Source organism: Ambystoma mexicanum, chromosome 1p, assembly GCF_040938575.1.
Source record: "Ambystoma mexicanum isolate Mex_15411 chromosome 1p, UKY_AmexF1_1, whole genome shotgun sequence".
In the NCBI taxonomy this organism is placed as follows: Eukaryota; Metazoa; Chordata; class Amphibia; order Caudata; family Ambystomatidae; genus Ambystoma; species Ambystoma mexicanum.
In genome coordinates this window covers 1,031,163,963-1,031,189,381 of record NC_090921.1, presented here as the reverse complement: position 1 = coordinate 1,031,189,381, position 25,419 = coordinate 1,031,163,963, and the positions used below count along the sequence as shown (strand labels likewise).

Sequence of the window (25,419 nt, the reverse complement as noted above, 5' to 3'; positions counted from 1 at the left end):
AGTCAGGTGACACACTGTAGGCCCACTGTACTTGCACTGGGGCTTACTACATGAACTTCAAGGTCTCTGTATTCCCCTTTGCTCAGCCCTTTAACTGGACCATGAATTCTTAAGCACCTTGCTACAATCGGAGCTCACCCGCCTCAGTCGGGGCGATAGTTAGAAGCCTGAGTGAAGCGAGGGCTTTAATGTAGCTCTGGGGGCATTACGTGACCAGTAATGCCCCCCTCTGAGGGTTCTACTGCTATTAGTACCCCCGCACGTTGTACCTGGGTACTAATTGCAATTTTTCTTGAGTAGAGAGATGACGTTGCAACCGTTTCTCAACTCGAGAAACAAATGGAAAAGAAAATGATGGCCACGGATCCCTTTCCATGGCAGCCATTAAAAAAAGGAAAAAAATGTAAATAAAGAAAATGGCAACCATGGATCGAGACAAATGGAAAACATGCAGTCCCTTCTCCATTTCCATGATGGCCAGATGGAGAAATGACAGGAACAGCCAGGGACAAGACATGCGTCCCTCGCACAGATAAGTCCTACCAAGCTGGGGAACAACCCGGTGAGTGCCAATACGATTGATTGTAACAATCTGATTGTCCCTCGCAGGGTACTAACAATGTATAGCATTTCATTGTTAGCAACTGCATCATATGCATACAATTTTAGGCAATTGAAATGGTGAAGGGACATTTGCACTTGCATGTTAGGGGAGTGATGGGAAGGGTGGGGCGGCAGAAGACAGCCAATTCTCCCAACAGTTCTTAAGTGGGTAGTTTCAGATATGGAGTGGAGAGTTAACTGCTTGTGACATTGATGCTGTATCAGACTAATCTCATTAGAATGTGTAAAGAAGCTAAATGACCCCACACAAGTATGTTTCTCCCCCGCAGTCTCTGAATGTAGCCCCTCTCCCAACATTTGATGGGTTACCCCTCACCCCTGACATTTTTGCCTAGTTGCACCCCCAAATCTAAGGCAGTTTGCTCTGTGTGAGGCGTGCTACTAAACACTCAATAAAAAATAAAAAAAAACACGGGGGTTTCTTGAGGGATTACTGTTACCCAAGTAAAGAAATGTAGCAATATCTTTACCAGTTGTGCCGAGAAGCCAGCAGTGCACGCTTGGAAGTTTGAACCCCGAATAAAAGACATTTTATTGTCCCAAACACAAATCTGACTTGGGGAAAAAACGTAGAGTAGAAAACAAACTAGGAAAAACAGTCAAAATGAGAGGCAGAATATACAATGTTCCCATTCCAAACTAAAAATGTACTCACACAGCCTTGATAAACCTAACACAGGAATGTAATGGACTGAACTTTGAACTCATGCCTGTGCTGCAACCAAATGACAAGAGCGTGCAACAATAACAAGCATTGGCAATGCCAACAGTTTGGGCTTTTGTGTAGTCATGGTAAAGGCCCTTGCCAGGCACTGCCACAGGGGCATTAGCTGGCCATTGATTGTAGCAGGTGCAAATTGGTGCAAGTACTTGGGCATCTACTAGCAGTGCCTGACAAATACCTAATACTTATAGTACTTATACACAAGCCAAAACCGTTGGCTTTGACAATGCTTGTTTTTCACAGGATTCAGTGAAGGACACGCATAGTGCTAATAAATTGAGTGGCTGAAGGAAGACCTGGTTAAGAAATGTTTATTACACCAGTAGCGCGTTTACCGATCCAATTAAGTCATTAACTATCAGAAGACTGCTTTGAAAAAACACTGACAGGAACTTCACGTGCAAAGTTTAATGGTAAGGCTTGAGTAAAGTGAGCTCATAGAGTTACAATGAGGATGTATTTTGGGTGTATGGGGGGTCAGGAACTCGATCGGAAAGTCTGTATGGATTATCATGGCCATGGGCAGTCAGTGGGTGGGCAAATAACCAAACAACACCTACAAGCTGTGTGTCCCTCTTTCTATGCCATTATAAAAAAAGTCCGTTGGAAAGAGTGATTCTGCGAGGCCCGTTAAAGCCACAAGATGGCACTATTTACCTAACATATTACTTTTACGAACGCTTCTCTTGTGGACAACGATCTGCGGTTTTCCACAGTTGCTACTGGGAGGCGAGAGTGGTAGGGGCGGGGGAGAGAGGAGAGATATATTCCTCTGATACGTCTAAGCAAAGGTGCTCCACAGTCACTCCACCCAAACCACTAACACATATACCCCCTGAGACAGGGTCTGCCAAAACAAGAAGGCCTCTTCACTTTGGCTACATCACAACAAGAGTCACACGAACGCACATTCCATTAAAATGATATACATAGCTCTCAACCATTTGTGTTGCAAAGGCGGGTGAAATCACCCGATTTTGTTTTTGGCGGGTGAGACGCCCATTGGAATGAATGGGCGTGCAGGAGGCTTGGCGGGTGAGTCAGCCGTTTACAAGGCGGGTGACACCCGCCAAAAGCGTGTGAGTTGAGAGCTATGGATATATGTGGAGAAGACCCACGCTGTCCCTAACTTGAATCGGGGCACAGTACTTTTGGAAATGCCTGCAGCGTTAGGAGGAGGCAGGCCTGGGATCAGGCGTAGTCGCTAGCAAGCTGGAAATGCCTGCAGCATTAGGAGGACGTGGACCGGGGATCAGGCGCGGTCGCCGGCGGCTGGAACTGCCAGCGGCGTAATGAGGAGGCGGCCCTGGGATCAGGCGGAGGCGCTGGCGGCTGGAAAGTGCCTGCGGCGTTCAGCGGAGCGGGATCACTGCGCGAGGAGGAGGAGGAGGACTCGGTGGCCTGGGAGTGCGCCTCGTCGCCTGTTGTTACACCTATAGGGGGCATAAATAATTAAGGACAGACACACCGAGGGGATTTGCACGTCTTACTTTAATGGCGTACATTCACAAACTGCCCTTTCCTTGCACCCCCTTACGTGCTACGTCACGAGATACGAACACTAACAAGGGCGTGAAGAAAATAGCATTATGAATTGAAAGACACTCTGGTGCCCATCGACATGAAAACAAGCATTAGCCAAGCCAATATGTCTGGCCTTGGAAATGTAGAACCCAAGCCGCTTCTGCCCACGGGGGCATTAACACGTGCTCACTCTCCACAATTACAGAGCTACGCCTAGTGGCTTTGCCTATTTAAAAAAAAAAAAAAAAGATTAAAGTACATTTCCATGTTTGGCGTTCAGGCAGTTCCTATCAACACACAGAATAGTAAAAATCCGGTGGTGTTCAGTGACCAACAAGCCCCCGCACCACGTGCAGTGAAATTCCCGGCATGCACACTGCTCACATGCGTCACATATTCATTTTTGTCCTCCTGAAAATATGAAGTGAATTTTACTCCTCGGCGAGTTGAGGAGTCTATACGCAGCAGCGGCCGCTATTAGACATTTTGCAAACATCGATTTGATTTTGCAGGTTGTGTAAGAAGGTTGGAGAGTCAGAATCCAGCAAACATTGCTTGCCCACCTGCAGTTACTTAAAGGACAAAAGATCTAGTTATTTTAAGCATTTTACAGAATTGACTGATAGAGGTTTTTGGGAACGGCCCCCAGATGGCTCTTTCTGTAGCAGTTTCGGCATTCTGAGGTTTTAAAAGACGTAAACAGTGTTACTCTGTAAAATATTGATGTTTTTGTATGACTTGGAGGAATTAGAACTATGGTTATTTAAATTGATCCGACAGCGTTCATTATACCGTGGCTATGGGCACTGCGCCCTGAAAGCTTCATCAGGAAAGAAACTATGAAACCCCAGAATCTGGCCTGCCACAGGCAGGCTGCCTGTGTTGCGTGTGACAGCCCATGACTGCAGCGTGATCCTTGAGGGGCTTGGCCTCGTGAACAGGCACCGCGACACTAGATTATTCTGGGCGAGGCGCAAACCTGTCCTGAACTACTTATCCCCACCAACTACTCATTATCTTCAGATGGTTATATCAATATTCATGTGGTGATGAAATTCAATAATGAGAGCGGATTGATAATTGTGATTTTTGTTAGGGATATTTGTATGTTTTGTGGTGAAGGTTGTGATGCTGAAGGTCTTCTGTAAACATATAACATTAATAATAAAGACAAAAGCAGGCAGTGGCAGGAGTGGCACTCTGATTTACTTCAAGGGGGAGAAAAGCTGCTGCGTCATGGCCATAGATGCCCACTTATCGGGTTGGCTGGGGGAGGGGCGAGAGGTTCTGTTAGAGATATTCCGATATGAACATGTTAGTGGCTATCACGGGTGCAGCACCAATATTTCTTTTTTCACTTTATTGTTTAAAGCGTGGACCTAGCTTGAGAACAGCGCTGTACAGAGAGTGGGTAGCCAGCATTTGGGCTGCCATCTTGTAACAGTAGCGCAGGACTGTTGTGTGTGGGTCTAGTTCTTTTGCCAGAGAGCGTCATAACCTCGTCATGATGCCTCTGTAATAAAAGGGCCTCTGCTGGCACGCACAGGGGAGTGCAGCAGAGCCCCAGGAGCCGGCAACTTGTGTCTGCGTGATTCTTTGAAGGACTGTTCGCCGCGTGACCGCGGCCTATCCGGCGGCCTTGCCTGGGTGCCCCCAGTGCAAGAGCCACTATTGCTGGGGTGACGTCCAGCCTGGACAGCCATACCCAGGCGATCCGGGTGCTGCTGGGTGCTCCCGGCCTTCCCCACACTGCGAGGGCGCAGTGCCGCTTGGCAGTGTCGGGTGCCCTCGACACGATCCGTGGCCCGCCCCGGTGACCGGAGGCGGGCCTCTAACAAGGACTGTGAGATCTGTGCGCCTGTGTATTAAAGTACTTGTCTGACCCCCAACGTGAGCAGCAACGCACGTGCACACTTCTGTTTTCCATAGTTGTCACAATACTTGTGAACAGTGTCCTCTCACTTTTAATACGGTTCATTTTCCATGAGAAACAATCGCAGTGTGTAGTGTAACAGTTTCACTGCGTAACGCACACTGCTGCAGCTACTAGATTGCAGGATGTTTGCACTGGATTTACACGCTGACTCAGAGCCCTGAGTAAGAGTGCATAATATGTCCTGTAACGGAATTTCACGTTCCTTTCAAAATGTGCCGTTTGCTTCCGGGTCTCCTGTTTCCAGCATTCATTAACAGTCTGTGATCGGTGGCAGATGGGTGACGCAGAATGTGCATTGCCCAAGTGTGCCGTTTGCTTCCGGTTCTCCTGCTTCCAGCATTCATTAACAGTCTGTGACCAGTGGCAGATGGGTGACCCAGAATGTGCATTGCCCAAGTGTGCCGTTTGCTTCCGGTTCTCCTGCTTCCAGCATTCATTAACAGTCTGTGACCAGTGGGCGATGTGTTGCGCCACCCTGTGGGAAGGTCCTGCAGTGTAAACATTTGAGGAGAGCACAGTTTCCATTTCCCTGATGCAATACAGACATGAATGTCTTCACTTTGAGCACTTGCTTTACCGTGACAGACAACAGGGACTGTAAAGCAGAGAGCGGCTGCGTAATGAATGTTGGCCGCTGAAAGTCAAGCACTGCCTTTCGAGGGCACGAAAGTTGGCAGCAAGTTGGGCAGTCACATGCCACTCGGCAGCATTGAAAGCTATATTCGGAGTTTGGAGACCGCTGCAATGCGCGGAGACACTGCGGGCCTGATTCACAAAGCATTTTCCTATGGGATTGCACCATTATAAAACCCTTCTGTCAGTGCCGGATAAAACCCTGTGGAGTCAAAATGTCAGGCACCCCTCGCAAATGATTTCCTAATACGTTTTTAATTTTCTGCACCACTTTATTTTGATCTGTTGTCACAGGGGCCCTAAAAAGAGTGGGGCCTCAAGGCTGGTGCCTACTTGGCCTAATGGATAATCCAGCACTGGCTTCTGTGAATCCGGCCCTATGCCTTTAAGCAAAATCCCCTGCACAAGGAGACGTGAGGCGCGAACGTTGGCAGCAAGCTGGTCAGTCACACGGCAGTCAAGAGGGAGAAGAGTTGGTTAGTGAGTTGACATTGACATTTGAATAAACAGATATTAAGTCATGACATCAGTTTATGTGCTGAGAAGCAAAGTGCCGGTAACTACTTAAATGACTGACCCGCAAGTTATGATAACACAGGCATGGAAAACCCTTTTGTGAGTGAGGATTCAAATCTCCCTATCGTGAACATGGTAGAACCCAATGTCATGGGAGGTGTGTTGAGTGGCTGGAGGCCAGGGGGAAAGACAATCACGTCTTTTTTTCCAGAAAGTCAAGGACCCCAAACAGGCCCCTTTGAGGAATAAACCTCCCAGCTTTAATGGGGAGCAGATTCGGGATACAGATATATGTTAGCGACTGTTTCCAGAAACCCGCCGGGCACAAATATAGTCAGAAAATCCTGGACTAAAGGGAAACAGATTTTTATTTATCTATTTATTTATACTGTGCCAAAGCGCGCAGGCCTCACAGAGCATACATGTAGACAACAGACAACATTCTGTTAAACGAGACACCTGGCTGCGATTTACTTGCCCTGTTGATCTCTTTGGTTTATTTAAAGATATCTGTCTTCAGAGCTTTACTGAATGCTAGGTAGTTGCTCTCGAATCTAACTGCTTTTGGAAGTCCATCCCATGTTTGGGCAGCTTTAACTGGAAATGATCTACCTAATCCGTTTGTTCTCTTAAACGATGGGCAGATAATCCGTCCCAGCGATTCTGATCTCAGCGAGCGGCCACGGGTATAATGAAGTATCTGTTTCCTCAGGTATACAGGTGACAGTCCATAGAGGCATCGATGGACTGTTGTTATGGCCTGGAATGTAATCCAGTCCTTGATCGTCAACCAGTGAAGGAATCTTCTATCTGGGGTAATGTGTTCCCTTTTAGTTTTCTTGCTAATTATTCTTACGGCGCTGTTCTGAATAACCTGACACCGTTCTATACACCCGTTGTTGGCTCCTATCATCAGAGCGTTGCCCATAGTCCAGCCTGGATGGAATCGTAGCCCTTGCCATAGTGGCACTATTCTTTTCATTTAAGTAGGGTCTGATGTGCTTTAGTAATCACTGGTAGTATTGGCAGTTTTTATTTATGTAGTTAACATGGGATTCAGCACTTAATGACACTTCTAGGAAAATTCCCAGGGTCTTTACTTTTTCAAGAACCTGTATAGGTAAATTTCTGATTGGGAAGCTTTCATATTCTTTGTCTAGTTTGGCACGTCCCTACCGCGATCCAAAAATCATCAGCTCTGTTTTACTCCCATTTAGGCACATCCAGTTGGCTTTCATAAATGTCTCAATGATGTTCTAAGTTATCTCAAGTTTACGCACGTCTGCGTCATAACAACCAGTCAGCTCCATTACCAGCTGAGTGTCATCAGCGTAATTTGTAGAAAAGGCTCTGGTGTTCTCAAGCACTTTACAGAAATTTCTCAGATATAAATTGAAAAGCAGGAGGGACAGATTCGCCGCTTGTGGGACTCTGCAGTTAATGGGTACAGCAGGTGAGAAATGTTCCCCAGTGTACCTTTGACCTTCGATTGGCCAGAAATGAGGGTACCCATCTAGAAGCCTTTGCAGAGCAGCCGGCCATGTATTCCAGCGACCACACGAGTGGTTCGTGGTCTAATAAATCAAAGGCTGCCGACAATTTGAGTAATGTCAGAATACCCGATTTACCTTGGTCCATAATGTTAAGCAAATGCGTCAGGAGGTCTAGCATTGCTGTTTCTGTGCTATGAGCCCTTCTAAAGCCAGACTGTTGTCAATGTAGCAAATTGTTGTCTTCCACAAATGCTTGCAGCAGCAACGCTGCCGCATTATCCAGAGTCTTCAAAAGGAAATTACAATTAGTAATTGGGCGCAGATTATTTGGGTCTTTCTATTCCTGACCTGGTTTTTTAACTAGTGGAGTAACTGTGACTGTTTTGATGGCTTCTGGTATGTGATTGTCTCAGAATGATGCATTTACTAGACGTGTGCGAAAAGGTATGAAAATGTCCTTGTGTTCTAGGACCATCCTAGAGGGTACTATATTCTCTGCGCATGACGTGGGTCTCATAGATGTAAGAATAGACCTCATGTCCTCTTCTGTGATGGGTAGAAAATCTAATGTCTCTGCTGTTTTATGCGCCTGTGCAACTGTTAGTGGGTTTTGCTGAGCAGGGGTCATGGCCTGAGCGCTCCTAATACCGTCTCGTGCCTTCAAGATTTTAGCCTTGAAGGCCTCCTGAACTTTTATGCACTCTTCCTGTGTTGGTTGAATTGGGGGGGACAAAGCCTTTCGTTTTTTTCCAAGGATTTCAAAATCTCCAAGAGTTTACTAGTGGAATTTGCTGTTGTTGAAATTATTTTTGGCCTCAGTAATATTTTGTTTGCATTTTAACTCTGCTTCCTTCCACTTATTCCTGTTGTCCATAGTAGGCTGTTTCACCCATCTGGATTCAAATCTTCTCTTCGCTAATTGGGTATGAAATCACTTTTGATGGTTTGTTATTTGCCCTAACTAATTTCCCCCTGCTGGGGGCCACCTGGTCGACCAGTTCTTGCAGTCGTGTGTTGTGTGTCGAGACTATATTTTCACATGAATCAGCATCTGTTGTCCATTCCACGAGGGCCCGTATACACTGTGCAAGTTGTTCCGAGGAGATTTTATTAACATTTCTGTTCTGAATTATTTTATGTTCATTATTCATTTTGGGCACTTGTTCTTGTGGTCTCATTAAGAAATTCACCTTGTAATGGTCTGACCATATACATGGTGTGGTCCCTTCCATTTTGACACCCAGGTTGCAGGTTACCACCCAATCGGTCTGGTTATTATTAGGTGTGGTTGGTTCGCTATTGCACAACCTGAAATCAATATCGTTAAGCGCTTCTTTATCCTTGGAGACTCCCCTCCAACGGTTTAGGTCTCCCATAAATAAGGTAGATGTATTGGGTCCCTTAAGATTGCGTAACAGCAGAGTTATTTCCTCATTAAAGTCTGTCATGGGCAGCGGTGGTCTGTAAATCAATATGATATTTATACAGTTAGTATTTGTGGGAGTGAGTTTCAGATGAAGAATTTCACATCCCTGAAAACCGCTTGGGGTTGCGAACATGTGAATACCGTTTCTTGCTATGATCACCACTCCTCCTCCATGTCCCTGTTCCCTATTCTTACAGACGATTGTGTAGCCTTTGGAAACCGCCAGTTCAATCATGGGCCCGCTTGTGTCACATATCCACGTTTCAGAAAGACATAACATGTAAATATTGTCAATGATGAGGTCATGTATGTTCTGGGTATGATTGTTCAGTGATCTGGTGTTGAGCAGACAGCTTTATTTCTTTGCTGTTAACCAGTCCATGCAAGGTTGTTGTGCTTGACCTTAAATGTGTGGCGATTGTTGGTTCTGGTTTTTTAGGTGCTTTAGCGCCTTTGGAAGTTTTCGGCTTGGACCTTTCAAGCTGCCTACTTTCACCTGTTTTATCCTCCTTTGGGTCTACTGTACTATAGTGTTTGTGTTTTGTTCTACTATGTGAAGTGGTGTAATAGGCACATCAATGCCTGCTGCACTCATTCTCCCTGATCGTGTTGCACGGTCGTCATGCGCTGCACATTTTGCAGGTCGAGTAGTATTTTTAACTGTTTCATGTACCCCATAACTTACTTTCAATGGGTATAGATGGCGTGATGTGAAAAAATGCCCAGTTTCCTAGCCTTTAACATCGACGACAGCAAGGACCGGCAAAGACCGGCTTGCCTCTGAAGCGCCAGACGTCTCCAGATATACTGTGCGGGGTGCTTGGGAAATGTAGTTCCCTGGGTACTGCGTGCCCTGCTGATAACACACAGGTTTAGAAAACCTGCTGCAAGTTCCTTCTTTCGCTGCTTGGGATCGCAGTGTTCAGATCTGAAAGGTACAAAAGTATTTGTGAGCACACGGCTCCCAAGGACAAGAATGTACCAATTATTGCTTTTGAGTCCGTATCTCTGGATACAGTTCAAACAATTCAAGCGTGTATATATATATATGTGATAGACCCTGTACAGAAGTGCAGGGAAAGCGGAAGGCACTCCAGGAAGCGGTCTTGCATACAAGAATCACGGCAAAACACTGAGGCAGCAAACCATTCTAGTCAGCCAAAAAATGTTCTTTAATTCATTAAATGTCCAGGACAGAAAAGGAAAACAGCACGAAAACGACGCGTTTCGCGGTAACAAACCGCTTGCTCACATTAATTATATATATATACAGAGTCTTAATTCAATGGTCACAACTACAACAGATTACAAGATATTCAAAGATTCAAAACAGAGAACAGTTGCAATCCTGGTTATGCTAATGCAGACGCTCGCTGGTGCTTCTGAAAAATACCCCCCAGCGCTTTCGCTAGCAGTCTTCTTACTTCCTTCCAGATTATACAAGCGGAACCCGTGTTACTAAAGCAGACGGAAAGGGAGAGTCGAATAGCAAATCATGCAGTTTCTCGGCCTCACCTGTTTTATATCCATATTCTTCTGATCCCTCTATGGATACCTCTTCAATGAGTCATTCACATGGAGACTCATTTCAAAGAACGCCTTTAATTGCTCCGTCTACATGGCCAGACCCGACTATGATACCTTTTCATTGATGACTTCGGTAAAACTCTATGAAATCATAAATGCCAACGTAAGTGAACATACTTCCATACTAATGACTCTTGTAGCTAAGGTTGCTTTTGTGGAAGGAGATTTGAAAGCCTTAGAAGCACAGCAAAATAAAAAAAAATGGCATGGAGGCTAATGTAAGTGGGCAATCCCCAAAATGTAGTGACCCCGTATACCTATCGGGATCAGTATATATGCGACAAGTGAATGATCTACAACAGATTAGCCCTGTAGGACTACACATTAACCAGGCTTCAAAACTCAGGACCTTCATGTGGCATCACAAGCAGCGGTATCGCTTGATTTGTCATCGGAGAGGATAGGTGAAGAGGTGCCCCCACAAACAAACTACCCGATATTTCATCAGCGGAGGAAAAGAAACAAAAAGGGAAGAAGGGAGCCCAAAAATCCAAAAGCCCTAATAAAATCAACAAATAAAGGCTCCGAGAGGCTTTTGAGAAATCTAGCTGGGTCGCTCTCCATAGAGGAACAAGAAGGAATAAGTATAAAACCAAAGAAAAAGAAGTTAGGAAAATGAAATAGAGGTCAGCTGCTCCCACTACAAAGTGAGGCTCCACTGCAGACCTCATTGGAAAAGACAGTTCCTAAGGACCTTTCCCTACGGATACAACATATTGAGGACCCTACTCCTATTATTATACAACAGGTAGTTAATACTCATCTGGAGGATGAGATTGACAACCGGTATCAGCTGGGAGAAATTAAGGGAAGGGGTTCTCCATTTATTTTGTACTTTAGCTGAAATACAGATACAAGAAGAAAGGAATTGGGAGGAGCCTGGCAGACCGAAAGAAAGGGACTGAGAACGATTGAGCACAGATTGAGTTCATGATTGGAAAGATTACTAATATCAAAAGATGTAGTAGTATTAAATAGGACAAATATCCTGCGGTTGTTTGATGTAATTCCTCCTCAGTCGCAGGAAATAGGGCCGGGTGATTTCTGTCAAGATGAGTGAGTGGATCAGGTCCTACTAGACATTCCATCATTGATAGTAAAAGAAATATGATCCTGGATGCTGCTGCTGGGTATCTAGTCAATTCATCTCAACCAGAGGTCGCCAAACGGTCGATCGCGGGCGGCTAGTAGCTCGCCTGAGCCTCTTTAGTCGCCCGCGCTGGAGATACTGAAAAATAAACACTTTTTTAAATTTAAATTATTTAATGGTGTGTTTTACAGCTATATTCTGTGCTCAGGATCCGGACCCTGGTCGTCCCAATTGCGGGCCTGATATCGCCCGCTAGTAGCTCTCCACTATTGGCCTCCACTACAAGTTGCTCTAGCTAACGTAAAGGTTGGAGACCCCTGATAAATCCATTCCATCGAATGCTATACCATCAAATTATAAGCATCGAAAAGCATTTCCATCGAAATGCCTTTCCATTGACTATAATTTGATGGTATAATCGAAACTGGGATTAGGGTTAGGGGTGAGGGTTAGGGGTTAGGGCTGGGGCTAGGGTTAGATTAAGGGTTACATTAGGGTTAGGGTTGGGGCTAGGGTTAGATTAACGGTTACATTAGGGTTAGGGTTGGGGCTAGGGTTAGATTCAGGGTTACATTAGGGTTAGGGTTGGGGCTAGGGCTAAGGTTAGGGTTATGCTTGGGGGACCACCCAATATAAAAACAAAAATCATTAAAACGTTACAAGGAGCTGGCCAGTGCCGAAATTTCAGCACTGGCAAGCTCCATGTGACGTTTTAACATTACAAAAAAATGCATTGAAATAGTATCTTTCAGATGTAAAAGTGCATTTCCATTGAAACCAGTCCATTTATATTTTCGATGGACTGGTTTCGATGGAAAAGCACCTTTACATGTAATAAATGGCATGTCGATGCATTGGTAAACGATGCTTTAGTTTCGATGGTGTGGCATTTCAATGCTTCAGTTTCAATGAAATCACTAGGAATATTCTGCTGTTTTACATCCATTAGAAGACGATTTAGTGGAAGTCCATAGATCTAGGCCAGTTAAACCCAAAGTGCTGTAGATGGATAATACTGGAAAGATTGCACTTTGTTCGTTATATCCAGCTTTGAAAATTACTCGCTTCTTCGAAAAACAGGACCCAGAAAAGTCCAAGAAGTTCCAACAGCATCATCAAGAAGGGAAAGGGGAAGTGATTCGACATGGCTAGCAGGAGTTTTGGCAGGAGTAAACACTAAATCGTAACTACAGAAGGAGCTCATGCAAAGTCTGATTAAAATTGGATCATGTAATACCAAAGGGTTTGCCCATTTGTTTCAACCAACTGGTAATATATTAGCATCCTACAAAGTGTTATTTTTACAATATACTTGGTTAACAAAATTACCAACCATAGATGAATAGACTTTGTTGTTAAACCCTGAGATAAAGGACCAAAAGGGAAGGCCTAAGGCCTGTGTGGGATGCTGAAATAAATCCGGCAATGGGAACCTTTGCCCTAATCAACGTGTACTGGAATCCAGAGCCGATTACTATGGAGATTTATTTTTGTATTAGATTGTGGACATTTTGGATGAATGTATTTCAGCTGGGCCATTCATTCTATTGTGTTGGGAGGTCACTTGAATATGATATGCCCAGAAGTAGATGGCACAGGTTGAGGGAAGCATTAAAGCGAGAAAGGGAGGCATGGTATGGTTACTACTAGTGGCATCTAGGAATTTAGTACTGCTGAATGACAATATATACAGTGATAATCCGGAAAGGTATACCTGGAGAAGGGGTAGCCAATGGACCACAAATGATTATATATTTGTTTCTACGAATGTGTTTCCGCTAATCTCTGAATTTAAAGTTATAACCTCCTTGTGGAGTGATCATTTACCACTCCAAGCTACTTGTTGTCTTGAAATCTATTTGCTAAGGAAAGAAAGATACTCCCATATACCAAGACTAAATTCAGGGAGACATTGGATCAGATGGACGGAACCCAAATTGGCAGAACTAAACGCACGTCTTTTGAATTCTTTAAATAGCAAAACAAGTTAAAACATACAGGGAAAGGCACCTTATGTAACAGTGTTAGATTCTTTTGCGCCAGTCCAACCCTTATTAATTAAACCCCAACATAAACATCTGCATACTTTTGATCCAGTTGCCCAGTTAGAAAAAGACAGCAGATGACAGAGATTAGTGCTGTGAAATTATTGAAGAATGGGGATTAACTAGTGGAAATAAAAAAAGAAACTAAAATATAAAAATTGGATTAGGGGACACAGAGCTGAACTATTGTTGCATGATGCCCATGAGATGTTAAAAGCGATTGTCACTAAAATTAGAGGCGATGTGTGGAAATGAATAAAAAGCAAAAATACCCCACAAAGGGGCCTACAAATAAATCCAACAGAAGGCACTACAAATAAACCATATCTCGGAAGATGGATGAGTAAAACACTTTACTGTATTGTTTGCATTTTTCCAGTTTACAGAAGGTGAAATAGGGGCTACCTGAGATGGAAGATGGCCCTTGGAATGCAATAGTGGTGTTATAGAGGTAATTATTAAAATATCTAGTAAATCTGCAGCCCCCGGGCCGGATGGGCTTTCCAATTTTGTTTTTTATGAAAGTATCCCAGTCACTGGGCAAAGGTTTTAGCTACATTTTTTAGTAATATTTAAGATGCAAAAAACGAAATCCCCTTCCTGGAAAACTGTAACAGGCATCCCGTTTTTCTTAAAAGGGCGATAGCATTGTTTGATGCTCCAGGGAACATTCTTGCATCTTTAGTTTTAATTCAATTGAAGGAATATGTTAAAGAGTTAAAACAATGTGACATTCAGCAAAAAGGGTTTTGTAAATGGTAAAGGAACCGGTCTGAATGGGTTTATTTTAGACTTTTTTAAAAAGAAAGGGTTTTTATATTGAGTACAGATATTTATTTGGACACATCGTTAAAAGTGAGATTGAATCAGCAGGGCAAATTATCAAAACCCATCTCTACATTTAAAGGTTTAAAACAAGGATGTACCCTTTCCCCTGCTTTATTCAACTTGTTTATCCTGGATCTTCGCAAGGTATTGAAGGAGATACAGGCTTTTCCACCACGAATATATGGGTGTCCGGTCCAATGGCTGCCATATGCAGATGGTTTGGTTCTAATGGACCGGACACCCATAGGTTTACAGCGAAAAGTGGGCACCCTGCAGAGATATGCTCATCAGGAAAGAAGTGGAACTTTTCTGGGAAACTGAATAAGGTTCCGCTTTTAAAAGTGGATACTGTCCGCTTCTTGGACTTTGAATTAGAAAGTACTAGGTAGGATCTGGCAAATAGTGGTATGCTCAGATGTAGAGTGGAAACATTAGCCATACAGGGTTCAGTAACACAAAGGAAGTATGGCAGCTTTTCGTTACATTAGATAATCCAGTATTATAAAGTGAGAGTAGTACCAACTTTGACATACGGGGAAGAAGCAATGGTGTGTACCCCAATGCCCTTATGGGATTTACTAGAGGGAATCTTTTGGAAAAAGGTCATTGGTTTCTCTAAGAGTGACCCTATCCAAATTATTCGGTATGAGCTGGGGCTACGTTCACTAAAGGCCATGATGCAGTGGAAAGTGTTAACATTACATAGAAAATGCTAACAACAAATGAGCTGTCACTTTTTAAAATCATTAAGGATGATACAATATCAAGAAATTCTGTTTTTGATAACGTGGGAACGTGTGTGTGTTTGAAATGGATCCAAGGGCTGAATTTAGAAGTAGACCTGTTATTGGAAAATCCACTTAAAGCAAAGGAGAAATATTGGTTACAAGATTGGAGTAGGACGCGAGAATTGCGCTGTGATTACAAGGGTTTTAAAGATTTTATGGGAGTGAATACATCATTGAATCCGCTACCTATTTATTTGAAGCAGTTTCCAAGTGCTGATTGTAGATCTTGTTTTTTAAGAGTGATTTAGGTATAAGATGAAAATTAGGGGAAACTACGTTCAAGTGTAGATTTTGCAAAATGTCATCTGAAAAAATAGACTTTGAAACACCTATTAAAGATGTGCCCAGCCTTGGCGGGACAGCGGGGGTTGCATATGGATACGTTTATAAATGATCAAACCCGTACACCGGAGGCATGGTGGGCAGAGTGGAATTTCGGGCCCATTGGCGTTAGCAGTAGTTTTTAAGGCAGTTAGAATTGTAGAAGTATTTTTAAAATGAGTATTTTATATAAAGTGATGAAGATGATGAAATTAATTTAGGGATTATGTATTACATATTTTATTTATATTTTCTTTAAGATGATAATTATTTGGGATATTTTGTGAAATGTGTACATGTAGTAGCAAAAGATTTATTCGTAAATCAACTGCCGAATACATTTTTTTTTAAAAACACAAAAAAACCACTGCCTTTAAAGTTTGAATACCTTTATACTGGTAAACTGTGTATCAATAACATAGAATGCCTATATTGTTAAAATGGAACCTATTTTCCAGCAGATGCCAGTCACTCAGCTTTCACTGCTCAGATGTCGCTATCACCATGGTCACCTTGAACCAGGAGAGGACACATTTAGTAATACCTGCAACAGAGATGGGCAGTGTCCTCTGCAGGCCATCGCCCAAGCACGTCATCACGGCAGGCATGTTGTTTTGGACTGCTTCCAAGTACATTTTATGAAAAAGACAGTTTAAAGCAAATGTCTAATAAACAAATATTATCAAAAGTAGAAATTTGGTTTAAGGTGTGTGTATTTAAATTTAATCTGTTTGATGTAGAATCTAGATATCACTTTTGAAAAACTACTAGGAAAATGTACCAATCAATATTAATTTTTAAGTCTTGTTAAAATGCCATGTCTCCATGTGCACCCAGGCCCCTGCGTGCGGCCTCGCTCCCGATTCTTCCCCTTTCCTCTTCCCCTCCCTCTGCCTGCCTCCCGGCCCTCCCTCCACCTGTGATTGGCCACTCACTCGGGCTTACTCTTCCAGAGTCATGCTGGCACACCATGGGACAACGCCATTTACAACGCAGCGTTCCCAGGTGAGCTGGTGTGCCCCCTCTGTCCCATCTGGGTGTTTTTAAAAAACAAACCTGGTGCCGTGTCTCCATGTGCACCCAGGCCCCTGCTTGCGGCCTCGCTCCCGATTCTTTCCCTTTCTTCTTCCCCTCCCTCCGCCGTCTCCCGGCCCTCCCTCCACCCGTGATTGGCCGGCTCTCCATTCTTAAATGAACCTCCCAAGGCAGCCCTCTGCCTGGCAGCCCCTCTGGCTAAGGGCCCGAGGCAAAGGGTTGCTCCTACACTAGCGGCTCCAAGATGTGTCTGCAGGTGTCAGCAGTGGAAGCCAATGAAGCCAGAAATCAACAGACACCAACAAAAACTGTAAGTGTGGCATGGGTGGGGTGTAGAGCAATTACTCTACTCCAGAAAGCCCCTGCCACTCTACCTTACCTTTCGATATTGTGGATTGCCATAGTCTCACACCATGCACACTTAGAGAGATTTGTGACCACCAGCCTAAATCTACTCAAGGCTGGACTGTAAATGTTGCCTGCATTACATACTAACCTACTTGCCAATGTTAGCATGTGCCATAATGAGATGGAATTCTGAACTTTAGCCCGTGTTGCATCTAGACGGGATTATGAATGTTAGCATGTGCCACACTGGGATGGGGTTCTGGGCTTTGGCCCGTGTCGCATCTGGATTGAGGTGTGAATGTTAGCATGTACCACACTGAGATGGAATTCTTACTTTGGCCTGCGTCACATCTAGACAGGATTATGAATGTTAGCATGTGCCACACTTAGATGGATTTCTCGATATGAATGTTAGCATGTACCACACTTAGATGGAATTCTTGACTTTATTCTGCGCCGCGTCTAGACAGGATTATGAATGCTAGCATGTCCCACACTTAGATGGAATCCGTAACTCTAGATTGCGTTACATCTAGATAGGATTATGAATGTTAGCATGTACCACACTTAGATAGATATCTTGACTTTAGCCTGCGTCGCATCTAGATAGAAATGTGAATGTTAGCATGCGCCACACTTAGATGAAACTGTGAATGATGCCAAGTGCAACACCTGAATGGAATCATGATCACTAGCCTTCCTCACATCTAGACAGAATTTGGAAATGAGCAAGTGCCACACACTCAGAGGAAATAGTGAATGATAGCAAGCGTCACACCTAGACATAATTGCAAGGACAGAAAGGCCAACTAACCAATCCACTAATAATTTCATTCCTCTGCATACACCTCTCAAACTCTTACCAAACACAACCACAAGCCTAAAACGAAACAATCCACACAAACTTCACTACACTGCAACAACAAAACAAACCACACAGACTTCCACAACAGCAGACGACGACTACTGACCGTAAAACACCCCAAGCCCAGTCAACGGACCCACCGGGCTGAGGCTGCCAACAGCACATCACTGCTCTCTTGCACTTTTCCAGCTTATTCCCACTAACTCACCCCCCCTCCCTCTTTCAGAGCCGCCAGAGCGCCAGGGGACCACTCCGGTGGTGATAGTGCGCGGTACAAATATCCTTCAACATTAACATTAACATTAGTAAAGGTTCCTGCCAGTCACATGCCCTGTTGCTGGTTGACCTGCACCAATATTTAGATATACCTTCATTGCTTAAGAGATGCCAAGAAATGCAATGCCCAGGGAAAGCAAAATGGAACAGGCCAATGAGAAGCCATCTCGAGCCAGATCTAAAAATGTAAGGCACCATGAAAGTGGAAAACACGTCAATGTACCAGGAAGCAGGGAGACCAAAACAAACTCTTTAAAGGAACATTCAGCCAATCTTTCCCCTAATTAAACAGTTCCACTTCCTACTACAGAATGACCAGCCCTGTAGCCATTTTCTACAGGAGGCACCCGTTATGCTTGAGTGGGTGAATATAGATGGATGGATGGATGGATGGATGGATGGATGGATGGATGCATATGGTTGCATGCAGAGCTCCAATTTTTAAGTGTCAGTATTCTACACCCTATACCCAGGCCGTCAGATGCCCTGTGACCCCACTCCCCTATCCCACCCAAAATGGCCTCTACCCCAACTCCCCCCCTCCTATCCCCTAACGTCTCTCACCCACCCCCAGCCCCTCAATCTGCTTTGCTCCGAGTCTTTGCCAGACTGTGCTCCACGTCCTGGCTCCGAGCAGTGAACACTGGCTATGGAAAGCAGGCAATGCTTTCACCGACCCGGTGTGTGCTCTGTGCCCAGTCTATGGGCCATGAGATTGGTGACCTGTATTCGGCGACGGTAGATTTGACAAACCCATTCGTGCATGTTCAGAAATAAGGGGGAGTTTCTGTAGATTTCAAAGCACATCCCAAATCCATAAATGGAATGCTCTCTGAAATACACAGAACATAGTGCCATTCTCCTGCACCTCTTGGCATAGGTGCAATGGAAGGTGCAATGCAGGACAGGGTCATTGCCGACCTGCCAAGATTTTTCGTTTAAAATCGAACAGCAGCGGCATAAACCGCTACTGTCCCATTTGTATTTCCAACCCTCTAAAAGGGATAGAAATGCTTGTTTTAAAACATTTTACAATGGCAATGCGATAGGCACTGCCCGGCACCTGCATGAGTGCTGGCAGCCTGTCATGCTATAGTGACACTAATGTATGCAAGGGGACTGGCTAGCACATCATTTGCTGACATACCCCCCCCCCCCACCACCAGAATTGCGCAATTTGCCTTTTTGAATAAGGTGATCTGAACATACGTAAAATGAACGCAAATGAAAACATGTCTCCTCTGCGCTTACCTTATTTGTATTCCCTTTTACGTCCCTCTTGCGTCATTTCTTGAGCCACCAGTAACACTGCATTTCGGATGCTGGTGCACTATCCTAGAATTCAGCATTAGCAAACAGCGGTATTCGAGCCGAGTCAAATCATCCAATCGAGCTCAAACTCCAGTTTGAAGGTTTTGAACCCTTTCGGGCCTCAGCTACTAATGGTTTGAATCTTTTGAGCGCAGTTGAACCCCCACTGTTTAGATACACTTGAAGCTTTCTCGAGCCGGTTTACCCATCCCCACACTTCAGATCCCTTCCTGATAGAAAACTCGGCTGGGGTGACCTCAGCACAGACATCACAGGATCTGCAACATTTAAACTACTCTGAATTGCTACCCAATCTCGGGAGGATAGCTCCGGGGCAAGGTGCTCGCCTTGGAAGCAAGATGACAAGGAACAACACAGGTTCGATCCCCTGGGCCGCGCTTAGAAACCTCTGGGTATTAAGCGTGTTATAAATAACATATCATATCATACCAATCATGGATAGCCAGCTCAGGTAGAGTTATGGCATCACTCGGGTTTGATGTGGATTGCAGTTTCCTAGTCCCTACTCACTAAACTATTTCCTCTCCCTGCACGCGATGAAGATGGCCGACCAAGAAAGTAGGGCATAAAGACACTGACAGCCATTTTGGACACTATAGTGGCCAAATGGTTACCTTGCAGTAAAAAAATGAAAAGGTGCACAGAGAGTGCACCCAAAATGTGCAAAAATAAGGTAGCGCTACATGATTCAGAGAAAGAGGAGCAGGGTTCCTGCACCGTCACCTGTAAAGGAGGTAGTACTGCTACAAAATAGCCATCAATAAGGGGGTGGGGCCTCTCTGCACCAATGCCCTCAAAACATGAGTTATGCGAGTGAGTGAAGTTGAAAAAGACCTCCCTCACCAGCAACAGGTCACAATCACCAAACAGTCATGAGGCTTGCCGGGGTCCCGCAGGAAAGGGATGAGAAAGCTGCAAAAACCATATTTCCTAAAAGTTGGTCACTCCTATTATTTAGGTTGTTGGTTGATGTAATAAGTGCAACACACGGATCCATCTAGTACTTTCTGATAGGCGGCAACCCACTGCGACACCCAAGGAGAGTACCCCAACTCATGTAAGGGGCAGCTTCCTTCTTCCCTATATTTAACGTATGATTTAGAATAGTTGTGAATTTGTTTTCTTTACGTATCTACTCCTCATGGCAACGCCTATTTTGCAAACATCTGTGGGGGCAGAGATGCAAGGACACTTTGTTTATTGATGTCCCCTTGAATGTCCCCAATTCATGCATGATGCATGCATGGTAAACAGGACCAACCCTAGGCACACACCTTCTAGGCTGTGGCCATGGTGGCCCTGCATGGCGCCAGCTGCCACTTGCCTCGTGCAGATTGTTTTGAAAAGGGGCTGCGCTGTATCCTTTCTGGAAGTAGGCCCCACCCACTCAGAGTTTTTTTAGAACCCCTGTCCCGGTTCCAAGGAAAGGGACGCACAAGGCTTGTTAAGCAACTACTACTAGCCTCATCGGATTTCCTCGTTATCCAAACACCCACTGTACTCTCCTTATGCCTGGCCTTCATATAGGGACGAAGCCCCATGTACCTGCGACCTCCTGACCTCCATTCAGTAGTGTGCAGTTTTCTATTTTGACACAGCATCAGTTAACCTCTGTGTGACGGCAGTCTCCACGCCGCTCTATTGGCCCTGCCGCTTCACACTATGAGCTTGTGAACCGAACCTTTCAAGGGGGTCCAGTGCCATCTTTCCGTTCAACTTTGAACCCGAGGAGGAGCAGCTGGCACAGAGCAAAAACCCCTACAGGCTTCGACCCACTCCTGAACAACTTCTGGCAATGTGGGGGCTTCCTCTGAATGGGAACTGGCACGTACCGGTGGGGATTGCCTTTCATCACATAACTCTTAGGTATCTCTGGTACCTGTTCATGCCATGCAAGGACAGCCTACTACCCCACCACTGCACAGTGTAGAGCATAGGAAGACATTGTGATTTGGAGTGAGTCGCCTAAAGGCACAGCAGCCTGTAGTACTTCTCAGTGGCAATCCCCAGACTCCTAGGCACGATGGGGCCAATAGGGGATCTTCCTTATGCCTTCCCTGGGCACAGCATCATGCAGCTTGTGGTGGCACCTTGGCCCTTTGGTGACCCCACCACCCTTTGCAGGGTAAAGCAGGGCAGTATGTCACAGCTTCTGTTCCCATTGTGCAACCTTAAACACAATAAGAAACCTAGTATTCAATGATGGTTTTCTGCCCTACCTGTGAGAACATTGTGATTCTCCAAGACTGTGGAATATTCAACCAGGCAACTTAAACTGCTATCACCAGTTTGGCTCCTGGCGTGGAACACTGCTCAGAAAAAACGTAACTTGAAGGAGTGCTATGTAGCCCGCAAAGGAGGCACAGGGAGGAACTCATTATTCAAGAGGCTTGGAGGATCTTTGATGACTTCCAATTAGGTCAACTTGAATCCCTGCTCACGGTGCATGGCCCTTGAGAAAGACCACTGACATAAAAAGAGGTTGTCCTCTAGTGTTTGTTCTTTACCAGTTCAAGATATTGTACATGCAAACCTGAACTCTCCTAAATCGTACCCCTTACTAATACAATCATTTTGGCGGATAATGTACAGACAACCCGTGATACGCTGCTTATACAACATAGGGCACAAAAGAACAACATGTTATAAGCTAGAATTGTTGGGAGGTTCTTAAAACTAACATGCATAATACTTAGTTTAACTGTTAAATAGGTTTCAAGATTTAGATGGTCTTCACTGAAAACCTTTTAATAGCAGAGGGAGAAGAATGGGGGACAAGAATGGAAGCAGGAGAAGGGGAGGCTCCTCCACTAGGGGAGGTGAAGGACAGAACATGAAAGTAGCAAATGGGAAGGGGCGTACGAGGCGGGAATAAAGTAGAAAAAGGGGGTGTGAAAAGAAAACAGCTCACCCAGCGAGAAAAAGGAATGGGAGGAGTTCTTAAAAAAGGAAAGGCAAGGAGGGAGTGGCTCTATGTAGAGAAGAAGAGGAAGAACCTTCGACGATAGGGGCGAAGTGAAGGACACTGATCTCTCAAAGACAGAGGATTGCGGAAATCAGCGAAGGAGATAGCTCCTTTAAAAGTAAAAGTAATAAGTACGTTCGACAGTTGCCAGACACTTACCCTCTGCTTCATGGCTTCCCAGGAGCAAAAGTCCATCTGCATGAGCTTCAGCCTCACCCAGGACGGCTCATCGGGGATAGCAAAGGCCACAACCAGCTTCAGGACTATCAGCGCATGCTGAGTGGAGAGAGGGAAATGGCAGTTGACCAACTGGCCTGCTTTAACATACTTGAACTGCCCGATACCGCAGGTAGTGCACTACATGAAAACAGTTGCTTGATGCTCGACAACAGAATATGTACCTACAGATCCAAAAATAGACGCATCTACAGGTAAACCAGGTAAACACATAACTACAGGCACAGAAAATCCTACACACTTCACTGTCATGCATGATCTACTACCTATATCTATACAGGCTTAGATACATTCAGCGCGCTCACCTACAGAAATCAGACTGCGCGCGTGCACGCGCCTCTCTCTCTCTCTCTCTCTCTCTCTCTCTCTCTCTCTTTCTCTTTCTCTCTCTCTCTCTCCTTTCCCCGAACATTTCTCCCACTGACCTCCATGCCAATGGAGTACAGAAGTGAGATGGCTGGCGGCACCCCTAGGTCTCGGCAGAGCTCCTTCACTTCAGGAGAGATGCTGATCAGGAAGCAGTTTGTGACAACCGCAAAGAAACCCAGAGTCTCAAAGGCAGCCTGTAAAAAGTCAGAGAAGAAAGCAGGGTGAATGGGGACCACTGTAGGCAGGGGTGGACTTGGAACCAAAAGAGGCCCTGAAAATAATTTTCAAAATGGCCCCATGTTACACATTTTTAGCAGGCCCAACACTTTTCCTATGGGGAAATTTAGACAAAACACACAAAAGAGGCCCAGGGTGCAGAGGCCTAAGGGGATCGTGAAATCTACAGAGTTCCCTATAGGCCAGTCCACCCCTGACCGTAGGAACAATAAGAGGAGTGGAGGAGTCAGGGGGTGGAGCTGAGGGATTTGACACATATTAGCAACGGGTGAGTGCAGGAAAGGAAGCAGAGAATGACAGGCCTGCAGGTAGAAGGTGGAGGGTTGGCGGGAGGCATGATTTCTGTTTCACTATCCGGAAAACATGCTCTTTTTAAAACAATCATATTTCCTGGTAAATTTTAAGTCATTCGTTTCCCAAAGCCAATATTTTTTTGAACAAAGCAGACAAGTTCAGCATTTTTCAAGAACTATTTGCCTTCTTTATTAGTCAAAATTAGTGAGATTTTAAAGAGAACGACATTGGTGGGAATCAATGTTTATCCACAAACAATTTATTAAGGACAAGAAAAAATGTCACTCTTAAAACACTTCGTCCTTGATAACCATATATGGTAAAAATGATGCTATATATTTAACTATATGGTTAAAAATCTAATCAAGGTACCTCCAGATATGATAAGTCATTTATAACACGCTTAATACCCAGCGGTTTCTAAGCACGACCCGGGTTCAAACCTTGTTGCTCCGTGTCGTCTTGCTTCCAAGGCAAGCACGTTCCCCTTAGCTATCCTCCCGAGACTAAAGATCACTGAGATATCGCCACACTATCACTGCAAAAGGTCTAACCCATCTGGTACACCAAGGAATTTGGCAATCAAACTCAGCTCTTACAAACTGTTCTTCATTCAGAGGCCTGTGTCCGAAAGGCATCACAAACCAATTCCATACACGCAAAGACGATAGAAGCATAGATAATACCTCACCATGCTTAGAGAGCCACTGCTTCACCTCACTGATGAAGCCCGAAAAGGCTGAAACGCGTGTTTGGGGTTGCTGTTGGTACTCTTGTTCAGAGGAGAATTGCCTAGCATATCGGTGCTGGACTGCGAAAGTGGGTGGGACCAGACTGATATGCAAATGGCTACTTCTCCTCTGTGAAAGGTACAGTGAGCTAAAGGGTGGTTGTAGACCCTCCCGAGTGGACACCTACAGAGAGAACAGGTTATTTAGCTGTGTTCATTCTCGGCAGAGGGGTTCCCAGACATTTTTTTTTTTTTTTTAATACCTCACCATGTGTTTGCAGGGCTGAAACATTGCACTTGCCCACTGCGGTTTCCACATGGCGCCATACAATGATGGGAGTGGGGAGATGCTGTTAGTTTGTCTCCATGACAACCGGTCTGATTATCAGAAAATGGTGCACCACGCGCCAGCCAATATTTCAAATACATAAATAAATAAGCGTCACTGGGGGAAAATGAAGAAGTTAAAACCTATAAAAAGCTAAAGTAGACACATTTTTATGGTAGTAACCTTAACTTTAACAATTCTTTACCGACTGATTTCTTTGGATTTTTTAAATTAATAATTGTGTAATTTATATGAGAGCTATTTTGACAGATGTGATTAAAGTGGCAAGGGTTAAGTACATGTATATTGTTTTTTAATGTTTTTCCTCAAGTTGTAAGTTGTTTTGTGGGTGGGTGTGGACTATTTTGTGAATAGTCCATAGATGTGTGGCTTGTAGAGTATAGAATGAAAGAGCCTTGATATTTGGTGATATACTGGAGTCCATTTTGTTAGTCACTCTGAACCTATTGTACGCTTATGAAGACTCATTGGGTGCGGCAGATCATCTTGTACATTTTTGGGAACTAGTATATTCTTTATTTTATTTTGTCCCTTTAACATTCCGGCATTTTGGCTGCTTTGGACCGTTTTGTGTGTTTTGCAGTACATTCTTTTAATTTGATGTATTCTGGATTTAGCAAAGAGGCACACGGTGCTCTTGTAATTCCAGGGTGCAGGCTTCTTTTATTCTTTCACAAGTTTATGTACACATAATATCACTAAGTCTCGGGAGGATAGCTTAGGGGCAACGTGCTCAGCTTGGAAGCAAGACGACATGGAGCAACACAGGTTCGATCCCCGGGTCTGCGCTTAGAAACCTCTGGGTATTGGGTCTGCGCTTAGAAACCTCTGGGTATTAAGTGCGTTA

General features: G+C 44.6%; 1 protein-coding gene across 1 annotated transcript in view; it reads right to left on the bottom strand.

Annotated features, from left to right (window-relative positions):
* LOC138447679 (anoctamin-10-like) overlaps positions 1 to 25,419 on the bottom strand; it is a 221,506-nt gene that overhangs the window by 15,644 nt on the left and 180,443 nt on the right. The window contains exons 11-12 of the mRNA XM_069603947.1: positions 23,019 to 23,156; positions 22,516 to 22,632 (exon numbers count right to left, since the gene is read on the bottom strand). Coding sequence (XP_069460048.1) covers positions 22,516 to 22,632; positions 23,019 to 23,156 — 255 coding nt within the window. The remainder of the gene's footprint in view (positions 1 to 22,515; positions 22,633 to 23,018; positions 23,157 to 25,419) is intronic.